The sequence below is a fragment of the Pinus tabuliformis genome, chromosome 9 (assembly GCF_031772625.1).
Source record: "Pinus tabuliformis cultivar Carrire ecotype Pingquan chromosome 9, CPIR1, whole genome shotgun sequence".
Classification (NCBI taxonomy): Eukaryota; Viridiplantae; Streptophyta; class Pinopsida; order Pinales; family Pinaceae; genus Pinus; species Pinus tabuliformis.
Window position 1 is genome coordinate 113,892,424 of NC_142307.1, and position 12,344 is coordinate 113,904,767.

Here is a 12,344-nt window from a genome sequence, read left to right on the forward strand (position 1 = left end):
CATACTCAAACAACAATCTCATGACCAACATACATTTGACATAGTGTTTTCATGTGGAAACCCAGAGGGAAAAACCACCAATTTGTTGTTTGTTTTATGATGTAATTTAAGCACCAAATTAATTACATCTGTTTGTTTGTGAGCACCCACTCACTGGAGGCACCAACCCCCTTTTGTTTAGCAAGCACCAACTTGCCAAGAGGCACCAACCTCTTTTGTTTAGCAAGCACCAACTTTCCAAGAGGCACCAACCTCTTTTTTTTAGCAAGCACCAACTTTCCAAGAGGCACCAACCTCTTTTGTTTAGCAAGCACCAAATTTCCTAGAGGCACCAACCTCTTTTGTTTAGAAAGAACCAACTTTCCTAGAGGCACCAACCTCTTAAGTGTGCAGGCACCAACCTGTCACTGCCACTGTTTTACTATTTCATACAATTTTCATATTGAAAATAGAGGCATACAAATTACAAGTAAAATACCAACTTAATGGCTATCTGCAAATTCAACTTCTGCACTCTTCTTTTTGAACACTTGTGGAAGTATTCCTCTTGTTGCCCACTGCAACACTTGCTCTGTGCTCTGCTTTCTTTGCTCAGGGATATCCACTGTTTCACCACAACACTACCCTTGCAACACTCTACTCCAATTCACAACTCATTACTCCGCTCACGGCTGTCCACTATTTCACCACAACACCACCCTTACAACACTCTTCGCCAATACACAACTCACTTATATTCACTCTCGCAAGTATGCTCACACTCCACATTAGCTCAATGGAGGTTCATAGTTTTGTTCATGTGCTACTCTTGGCTCGATGTAGTCACTGTCATCATCAATTCTACCCATGCATGTACCCTAGGCATGGCACCCCATTCTTCTATTGATTTACGCAAACTCCAGTTCAGTCATTGCATTAAACTCATAAGGATGGGCGACGATCACTTCTCTGTCATACAACTGAATCTCCATGTTGTGTATTAACTCTCAGTCCTCCTTACATATTTCATAGAGGCTCCCCATACTTCTTTATGGTTCACAATACCTGTACATCGTCATGGAGTCTCTGTTTTGCATTTATTTATAATGCGTGCATGGGAGGTCTTCGACCATCAACCTTACAGTTCTGCATTCAAAATCACAACTACCGATTCATACATCTTAATGGCACCATGTACCATCATATCATAGATTTTCATCACAGTGCTATGTAGTGGTGTAACACTATGAAATAGCCGATTGCTAACCTCCGATCAAGTCTAGCCCCTTTTGCATTAGACCCCTGCTATATCTCCACCATAGGACTTGGTTTGGTGACTGAGTGCCAACCATATCAGAGCCCCCTATATCGACGTTTTTCATTTGTGGCCAATATGCCAACAACCACAAACTTGCGATCGCCGATCTTCGATTTTTAAGCTCCTTCTGCTCAGCCCTTACTGCACACTTCTTACCATAGGATCGAGGGTGGTGACTGGGGGCTTGGCCTTAAGGCGCTAAGTCTTTCAATGCTCTGTCGGGGCCTTTGGTTCCCTTATAAAGTGTTGTGCCCTTGGTTTCTTGTCTTTCCTCTAGACCATGTGCTTACCACATCAGAGCCCCTTATCGACGATTTCCACTTTGTGACAATGTGCTGTCCATCACAAATCACTGATCACCAATTGTCGATTGGCACCTCTATTCAGCCTTGGCCCTTGGTTCCCTTAAGCCTTCGTGACCACCTACTATCCCGCATCCCGATGAAATTTCATTATGGCACATGAGCCAACCATTGCAAACCTCTGATCGCCGATTGCCGAAGTGATGTCATCTCATGCCACATGGCATCTTCTGACCAGTGACATGTGTCACTCAGATATGGCCCATTAGGCCATCCATAAACATCGAAACATCCTACCACGTGTCCCTCCATACCATGACGTCATGCTGATGCAAGCAACCACATGTCCCTTATCAGAACCAATCAGATCTTGCCACTTGTCCTCATCGGAGCTCCTCCGATGCTACCTTTTGTCCTTATCGGAGTCAACCAAATACCTCCATGTGTCTTACTTAGAGGAGAGAGAAAGGGGCCTTGCCTACTCTGGTTTTTCACCAAATTCCTTTGTATTTTCCTTTTTGGCCTCCCCGACGATTTAACAAAGAATGCACAGTCCCAACTTATCCCTCGATATTGCGAGACCTCCAACATGCGGGATCGCCGATATGAAATTCGCTGGGGCCTCCGATATGTGATTCGTCGGGACTTTTGATTGGCCAAGACCTCCGATTTTGATTCGTCGAGACCTCCAATCTCCAATATTCCTCACTGCATAAGGCCTGAATCATCCTGAACTTCAACAGGCCATATCTCTCAAACCACAAGTCCATTTCTGGACTTTCGCATACTGTTGGAAAGATATTCCAGAGAAATTTCCAATGAAAGGAGTCTGATTAGCCACTAAGCCCATCTTTTGCCTCAAAATATGGCTCCAAAGTCTCTACCTAGATGGAATCACAACCACCAAGGCATGAAGCCCCATCATCAGGCTAAGCCTTGTTTGACGTCAATGCCAACACTTACACAGGCAACCACCTTCATACCATCAAATGTTCAACATCAGATTGCATAATGTGTGGATGAACCTCTATTTCCCCGACTTCTACACCTCCACACACTTCTTTCGCACATTGCCCTATTTTGCGGTAATGTTTTGGCGATGCAACATAAAATCAATCAACCTCCTATCGCCATGGATTATTAGATATTTAAAAATTAATTAGGGCTTACTAGTTGTAAAAAAATCAAGAAAGTGCAGAAACAAGAGGCGACCCCACGTACAAAAAGGAATTTTCATGAGGACAAGACGCAAACCCTAGTTTTTCAAGTAATTCAAGTAATTAAAGTAATTCAATCTAGTTTAGCTTAGGTGATTGGGTTGAATAGTGTGATTTTTTTTTTTTTTTTTTGTCCAATTTAACTTTTGTAAGTTTACACATTTAAGTTCTGAAATAAAGTAAACTTCTAACCCTTTTAAGTGAGTATATGTTGTGCAAAAAAATACCAACAACCTCTAAAATGAAATTGTGGAGAGAAATTTCAACAACCCCTAAAGTAATATTATGAGGTAAAAGTTTACATATTTATGTTTTGAAATAATGTAGCTCTCTAACGCTCTTAAGTAAGAACTAACCCTTTTAAGTGAGTATATATTGTGGAAAAAGAATGCTAACAACCTCTAAAATGAAATTGGGAAGAAAAATTTCAACAACCCCTAAAGTAAAATTATGAGGTAAAAGTTTACATATTTATGTTTTGAAATAAAGTAACTCTCTAATGCTCTTAAGTGAGAGTACATACATTTCATGGGGCAAAATACCAAGAATCTTTAAAGTGAAATTGTGAGGACAAAAATACCAACAACCTCTAAAATGAAATTGTGAGGCAAATTGCTCACAACCTCTAAATGAAATTGTGGGGGGGGGGGGGGGAGAGGAAGCATCAACCTCTAAAGTGAAATTGTGACACAAATTACCAACGACCTTTGAAGTGAAATTGTGAGGCAAACTACCAACAACCTTGGAATGAAATTGTATCACTTAGAGGGTTTTCTTGGTTGTAACAGAAAACTCCTTAAGGTAACCTGTTAAAACCAATCTTGTAGATTGAAGGCTAGCCCCTTCAATCTAGAGAGGGCTATCTCTGACAACCTAATCACCAAGCTTAGCAACTGACATTGGCTTCAAACAATGGCTAGATTTTAGTAGGCTTATGATGAAAATAAGGTTTGGTTGGGATGAAGCAATTAATCAATTGGGAAATGGGGTCAACATATCAAGTTTTTAGATGCAACTACCAAGATCTTGATTGTATGAATCAAGAGGGATAGAGGCAAGATATATGACAAACTGTAGACATATCAAACATCATCTGAATGGTAGTAGAAGGAGAAAATAATCCACTATAGCAGGGCATGAAACATGAATCCTACAAGTTTTAGGAGAAAGAGTGCAAATGTCTAAATCATATGAACCAAAGCATTAACTAATGAATTCTATCACACAATCTCATTTAAACACCAGAAGATAACATATAATGATATCACATAGAAAGGAAACTATCATAGAAGAAAACTGACTGAGCATACCATCACATGAATCTCTGTATCATGAACATAATATTCTAGTCTTCTTGGCACTTGAAAAGATGAATAATTTGATCACACACACAATAAAAGACTACTTTATTTCAAAGTCCAACTTTTTTCCTTCTTTCTGATGTATTATATAGGAAAAATACATAAAAGTTAAGATCCATAAAGTCTGGTAGCATAACTATAAAATATTTACAATATCTGATAGTTTAATTTGCAAAACATAATTAAAATCCTATCCTTCTAGTTATTTAGATCTTTATTTTTCATTTAAACATTGGACAAAGAATTTTGAAATCGTTGTACGCATCCTCTGCTATTCTTCTAGGAAAAGGACGAGTCATAATTGTAGTGTAGGATTTGGATTGTTCACACCTTTGTAGGCTTCATAAATGGATCTGTAATTCACATTCCTCTCTTGTAGTAAAACTGATACATGAACCTATTAAAACTGTTGAAATTGTGCAACTATACTGTGTAATTGTTTACACTCTCTAAGGCCCTTCTCTCTTATGTTGACTCATATTATCTTCTCTTCTTCATTCACACAAATTTATGACATATTACCATAATACACTTAAGATAAAATAATTGTCGATAAGATAAATTGAAGCATGCCAAAACATTGAGGTAAAATTAGGGTTTCATATATTGCTCTACCAATGAGGTAAGTTGATCATTCTTCCATAGTTTGTGCATCCCGATCAAGGAGGTTTAACTTGTATTGGCTTCTTGTCATCCTTCTATTATCTTTCTTTATGGTTCTGCTAGCTTCTAGAGATCCTTTCCCTTTTCTACCTGCATATTCTGTTTTCCCCTGTCCCGTAGCCTTTTTCTTGCCCTTTGAAGACTTTACATTTTCCTCTTCATCAATTATCACTAGTTACTTTAGCTTAGGATTAAGCTTTGCTTTGAAACATAGTCTTAATTTATTTGTAGGACGAGTATGGGGTTTCCTATAGTAAACCCTAGGCTTTGTTTCTGTGTCTTCATCCCCTATTTCCATACTTTGTTTCCCTTTCTCACTTTTTGCTGCTTTATGATTTGCCTCCTCTTTTTCTAACATTTGCTTCTGCTATCTTCTTGTTCTCTTCTCATAGACCTTAATCTTTGGTTGATTTACAAGGTTTTCAGTCTGTTCTTCAACAGGGATATGACTAGGTTCTCCCTCTGTTTTTGGAACTAGGGTTTTAGTACTGGTTGCAGTCCCAACATTTCTTTGTCTTCTGGGTGTAGGGTTCACTAAATTTCTTCTCCTCAACTACTCTATTTGCTTATTCAATTCATGTGTATACAATATCTTGATTAAGCTATGATGACATATATCATGAGGCAATAACTTTGCCCTAGTTTTGGCCTTAATGGCCATTTTAAATAAACTTTGATGCAAGAAATAAGGTAGACTCATCTTCCCAAACCCAACTAAATGACATAAAAATATCATATGGTAAAGGTATATTTTGGAATACCTGCCTTCACATGTGAAGAAGAGTTGCACAATCTTTAGAGCGCTAGACCATTCATGCTTCAACATCTTCTGAGGGATTCCCATGCTCCAATTAGGGTTTTGATATTCTTCCTTTAAGAAAAAGTTGAGATCCACATTCTGCATCATTTGTTTCTTAAACCACTTCTCACCCTTGGTAGGCAAACCCGTGGCTTCTGCTATCGAATCTTCAGTGACTGCAAACTCCATCCCTCTTATTTGAGCTCTGTTGCCATATAAAAGTGAATAAAATTAGAACACCAACTCAAACTGTAACCATCAAACTGTTGGAAAACTGACTCCCATTCCACATCTCTGAATAAAGGTGCAACTTCATCACATACCTCGAACCATACTCCATTTGGTTCAAATAATCTTGCATGACCTGACTTTCCCATCGCCCGACTAAGAAAAACTAAAAACTTTGCCACGCGCTGTCAAAAACTGCTAAAAATTCATTGCTTGGTATCTAATTGATGCAAAACTTGAGTATGACAAAAATCACTTCCTTAACATATTTCTTAATCCTTATGGCACCTTTTTACACCAAAATTTTACCCACCATATACTTAAGCCAACTTTGTTTAAAATAAATATTTTAACTAATTTTCAATACATTTTAACCCTTTTTTGAAATTACAAACTAAGTGCTAACCTAAAATTTTTAGCTAAACAATTTTAATGTCGAAATCACAAACAACACAACCATGATGTTTGATTCCACTTTCCTTCATTGAAACAAGTGTTGCATGCAGCCGGTAGTCCCTGCCTATATAACCGAAAAATTAGCAAGTTGCCGATGCCAATGCTGTTGCAAGTGTGTGACAATTGTTGCCGTTGGCAAGCACTAATTGGAACGAATTGTCCAAAATGAAATTACTCGCCGATGCCAATTCCCCATTTCATTTCTTCTGTTACCAGATAGGGGCCGGCTTGCCCGAGCAGAGTCCAGCTCTGTTTAGAAATTCTAGTAATTCATGCTCATAAGTTCACTCTATTACTGAGCATATTAAGAGATTCAGAATTTTGACAACCTCTCCTCAAAAATGTGAGCTGTAACTCAAATATACTCCATAATCATTGCGCAATACCCATCCAGTTACTGAGACTTATCCACAGCCAAATAACTCGACTGCAAATTTTATCCACAATATCAAAATGGACTCAAGCAATAAGCAAAGTAGAACATAAATCCTTCAGAAACAGTTTAAAATATTAAAGTTCAACTCAATGATGTGGGAACAAAAAGATGATCCTTCTAAAGTATTCAATTCAGACTTACTCGTGCTCCAAAATAGTTTCAGGTGAATCCTCTCCAGCAAATCTACAAACCCGTGGAAAGCGAGTCTTTTTTATGATTTCCATGACATCAGAATTCCTCCGGAGCTCATCGCCATCTTTCTGGCCAGAAGTCAAATTGCTACAAATAAAGCAAAAGCTTGTCTGATGGAGAGTCATGCTAACTGATATTGAGCCCTGCAAAAGTATGATTGAATCAATATGTTTAATTGGAGAAATTGATCTAAACCCCTGTTAACTCAGAGACGTCATGTGCATTCAGCAATGACTAGGGTAAAAATCAAACATTCTTAGGGGTGCAAAACAGAAAACGTCATTGTCCATGTTTGGAACAGCAAATGCAACATCATAAAACATGAGAATCACTTTTTGACAGAAATGTGCCACACCTTGTTGCCAAGGTAACCCATCAGGCCCCTTCCAACACATGACACTTTGAGATTGCGTATATAATGCCTCAAATCGCTTCTCACCCAAACTGAGAGGAATATGCCAACCATTTGCTTGCTGGCAGCTAAACAGTAATTCATCTATTCATAACTAGATCTATCGTCCACTGCAGGGCTATCTGGCACCGGAGAGAAAAACATAGTAGAAGCTGAAGGCGAATCTGCTGCACATGCAACATATTCATCATCTGAGTGCAAAGATTTGATAGTATTATCAGAATCTGTCCTTCCTATAGATCTGCCCATCAACATTTGATCAGAAACACTGAAATTCCTCTGCAATTTTGGCTGCCTATTGGCAGAATCGTCATCCATTTTGGAACCCCAGCCTAGGACCTGAAATGATCTCCTATGGTAGAAAGGGTCGTTCTTCTGTGACCTTGAACCCTCAAAATCAGAATCCAAACTTATAATTGTGTCTACCATGTCCGTGGACTTTGCACAACCTGGTGATAAAGAGCTTCTAGAATTGGTACTGCCTTCACGCTGTGACTTATTGAGTGTTTTCCAAATAAGGCTAAGCCATTTGGTAGCAGGACCATTATTCTCTGCCCCCAGCACATTCCCTGCATTTAAAGGAACAATTTCCTGAAACCTGTAAAAAAGGCTTCTCCTATTTACTGGTTGAAATATGGTTATATGACTATCACAATCAAGAGCGTGAATTGAAAAATTCCTCGAACATAACTTGCCCATCAAAAATCGGAAATTTTATATCTATATAGGCTTTCCAGAAACTCCTTAAATGTCAAACAACAGTATCATTTGTCCATACCCCAAGACATAGATATCCGCTGGAGGTGAGTTATTCAACCATTCTTCCAGATTCAAGCCATTTGAAGGAGCTTTGCCTCCCACATTCCATGTTGCCACAAATAACCTGTTTCCCATTGAATTTTAAAGACACTGGCAATCGGAACACAAATTCATTGACAAGCTGAACAAATGCAACACAGACTTCAAAATTTACATACCGAAAGTCTTGGACATCGGTGACTTGGGACATTTCAGGTTCCATTCTTCCGCGCTTAATTTTGTCCGGGTTCTTTTTCAACCACCTATCTGCAAGTAGAGTTAAAAAACAGAGAAAATTAAAATAAATAGAAAATTTAGGTTTGATTTTGACATGAGGAAGCAGCGCTCAAATTTAAATCCATGATTTTTATGCGTCCATGTTCTGCCTTTGGCTTAGGAGGTCCGCAACAGGCCAAACAAGAAGATAACCAACAAGCAGCAGATAACATGTAATCTCAATCTAAGGGTCTAGATTCTAGTACCTGCCCGACTTTTCCTAAAGACGTAGGAATCCTTATCAGAGCAACTTCGACGCCTTTCAACGAACATTTCCTCATTATCTGTATAGCACGCAGATTAGAAGGAAGAAAAGCACTTAGATATGGCCGTCCATTAGGGAAACCTGAAAGAAGGCAGGGAAGAGATAAAGAAAAAAGAAAAAACTAGCATTAAACATAAGGGTAAGAATCACCTTTACTAGCGTAACCTTCTCCAATTTCATCTGCATGGAATTCATGAGCTTTACTCTTAATATTGAACCATTTCTTAACTAACGTCTTTGGCCAAGAGAACTGCGCAAAAGGAAACATGAATTCAGCAATTCCTTCCACTGGATCCCTAAAAGACTGCAATTTCTTGTCCCATGCAGTCAATCTAAAAGACATAAGCAAGGGCCTCAAACTGATTTGTCTACAATGAAATTACCTTGCTTTTCTTCTCACAGGCAGCTTTCATCGTTGCCTAGTGAACACTTAATACAGATCCCGATTAGCATCTAGATGTCAAAACCTATGCAAAACAGAACAACAAATCAGGCATTGAACTATGACAAAACTAGTTAATGTAGTTCAAGCCTTTCATAAAATACAAAGCCTAAAACTCTGTGTTCCATTTTTATTTTATAGCAAAACCTAAATCGCCAAATAAAGGGGTCGATAAACATGTTATTCATTAAATAAAATATTACAGAATTTTATATAAAAATCCTTGCATCTGCACCTGAAAGCTTCCATCAGCAATGCATGATATTAAACGCTTCTCTGGCGTTGCTTGAGCATATCCCAGTGTTGCTCCTACAGACCAGCCTATCGATCCATACTGCATTTGGAACTCATACCTGCGAAACATACATTTAGCTCAACGAGCAAACCTCTGCAAATATAGAGACAAATATACTTGCGAACAGAGCACCATGAGAGTGACAAATAGAGCAGCATAATAGTAGGTCCCTCTCATCAGAGAACAAACATTTCTCCTTCATCACTCATTGCTGCCACTCCTGCCATTGCAGACTTCGGCTCTGAAGCCTATCCAACCACAGTCTCACCGGAAACCTTCCTCCGCAGATGGTAAAGACTAATTTCATATTGTGTTTGGTGGCAAGAAATTGAAAGGCGGTGGTAGCTAGCTACCTGAGAGGTGGCAGACGGTGGCAGACGGTGAGAGGTGGCAGACGGTGGTAGCCAGCTGCCTGAGAGGTGAGAGGTGGCAGCTATATAATAAATTTTGCATGCGCCTAAGTTTCATGTTTGTCACCACAATTTTCCAGACTTTGGATAAAATATAACTTGTCACCACATTTTTACATTGGTATAAGCGAAGCCTGCAATAAGAGGTCCTTTCTTGCCCAGCCAAAAACCTTCGTTAAAATTTTGATAGACGAAAATTGTCATTCTAAAACATTGGTTAAACGATGATAACACCAAAAAAACATGGTCAACGAATGAATTAATGCGCGGTCAACGATCTATCGATCGCTATAGTCCCAGGCAGGGACTAATAACAAAAAAAAATAAGGCACCGAAAGTGCTGTAAAGGGTTAAAAGTCACGAGTCGCCTCTAGCTCGTGACCCTACCCATATGAACCCCATATTGTTGGGAAATTTCCAATTGGTTTCACGTAGAGCCGATCGCCTTAAAATGCCACTCGAAAGCTCTAACGATAGCCACGCCCATATTTATTCAAATTTCCATCTCTCAGTCGATCTTCGGCTTTATATATTTTTCATCACTTTATTTGGTCTTTGAAAGAAGCCAGCGATCTTCCCAACGATGGCCTCCACATTGAGGAATATCACATGCGCCACGGTGAGGAAAACTACCTTCCTCCAAGCACGACATCTTAATGTTGGAAATTTTTGGTAATTTCAAACAAAAATGAACAGAGAAAATGCTCTGTTTTGCACAGGATCTTTACACAGGAAAACAATTTTTTTTTTTTTTTTTTTCTGAGCAGACAGAGTTTTCCACATACAAATAAAACTTGTATTCATTAATAAAATGCCTGATACAAACTTCTTCCTCTCACAGAGGGATTACAACAATCACTGGAGAATACACTGCTATGTTCCCTTACTTTGCACTGCTGTGCATTACTAAAAGAAATACTCTGTCTCTGCTATAAAAATCAACACACTGCTGTGTGTAAAAAGATTTTCTTCATTCGCTCTCACGCTGCTGAGTATTCTCTTTTCATTGCATTACATTCAACCAACAAAAATTAACTTACATTCCCTTTACGCTGCTGCGTTTTCCATGTGCTCAACCTGCGGTAAAAAAAATCCCTTTTTTTCATTCGCTACCGCGAGCTTTTCATTACATATACAACTACATACAATACTCCAGAACAACTAAAAACAAAACATTACATAGTCAACGGGCAACATAACAAAAAAATAATAAAATTAAATACTTCACCTATATCTACCCACCGAAGTACATTTGCATTAATTTCATTTAATTGTTTTATGGACAAAACCGGCGGTCAACAAAACTTTCACTTCACGCAAGTTCAAATAGTGCAGGCCCGTTGATTTTTTGGATTTTTGGAACAATGCTGTGGGCATGTGTCAGCGGCTGGATGTGATCGGAGCCCTCGCGAAGAATACCACTCCGCGTTAAAGGTGGTGTGGGGAAAACTGTTGACGGTTTCCGAAATTAAATGACGCAGCAGTTCGAAATTACATTTCAACACTTAACACCAAATATTGTAAGGAAACTCAAGGAATGTTGGACAAAGATAAATTGCCCGTTTCAGGTCTTGATCAAATTTATTCTGCAACCTCTCCCAGACAAATATTTATTAAAAAGGATATCTGTAACATTCCAAGGCTGCAACACCACAGATTTTTTCAAGCTACAAATTGGCGTGACGATAAAAATGAAAATAGGAATACAGAGATCGTTAATAATGACCATAATACAGATGTCTCTTCTTCAATTCTGAACATGGAAGACGTGGAGAGATTATTCTCCGGTTTCAGTACGGAGGAGTTAACGGATCTATTATTTTATTTGAGTTTGGTGTCGTGCCAAACGGCGGCCATGTACCTACACATGTTTGACGCTTACCAAGGGCCAATCGCTCACGCGGCTTATTCTCATTTCTGCGTGGGAAAAAGCTTGGGAGATGTTTCCGCCTCGTTAGGCCGACTGCAAGATCTCGGTATGCAGGGCATTCTCAACTATGGCGTAGAAGGCGCCCCAGACGAAGCTGCGTGTGACTCGAACCTTAACCAGTTTCTTGGCACTGTCTCTTCATTGTTTCTGCTACCTCCAGAATCGGTAATAAGTATTTTTTTTACAAAGTTGTGATTTAAATAGCTTGTGGATCTGAAATTATCTCCTGAATTTGGGCTTGATTGCGGTATTGGTCTGACAACAGGTAAGTTTTATGTGCGTGAAGATGACGGCGTTGTGCACTCGTGAGATACTTGAAAGAGTCAGCCATTTGATAAGGTGGCAGCACCGCTATCCTGAATTCAATCTGCCGTGGATGGCAGAAACTCTGCCAATTCTAGTGCCATCCAGTCCTGACCATCACAATACCTCTCCGCCCGAGCCATTGAGTTCCGACGAGGAAAGGATCTTAAATTTAGCCGAACAAAGATTTTTTCAGCTATGCGGAGCCTGTCAAGCCACCTCACTTCCCTTACTGGTGGATGCAGAAGACACATTTGTTTAG

At 39.2% G+C, this 12,344-nt stretch overlaps 1 protein-coding gene and 1 pseudogene across 1 annotated transcript; one reads left to right on the forward strand and one right to left on the reverse strand.

Moving 5' to 3' along the window:
* Positions 1–6,868: 6,868 nt before the first annotated feature.
* On the reverse strand, positions 6,869–9,666 carry LOC149147344 (type I inositol polyphosphate 5-phosphatase 4-like; annotated as a pseudogene).
* A 1,720-nt stretch (positions 9,667–11,386) lies between these two features.
* Positions 11,387–12,344, forward strand: LOC149147345 (proline dehydrogenase 1, mitochondrial-like). The gene is made up of 2 exons (XM_089441803.1): positions 11,387–11,944; positions 12,045–12,344. Exons 1-2 carry the CDS (start codon positions 11,387–11,389, stop codon positions 12,342–12,344), a joined length of 858 nt encoding a protein of 285 aa, XP_089297929.1.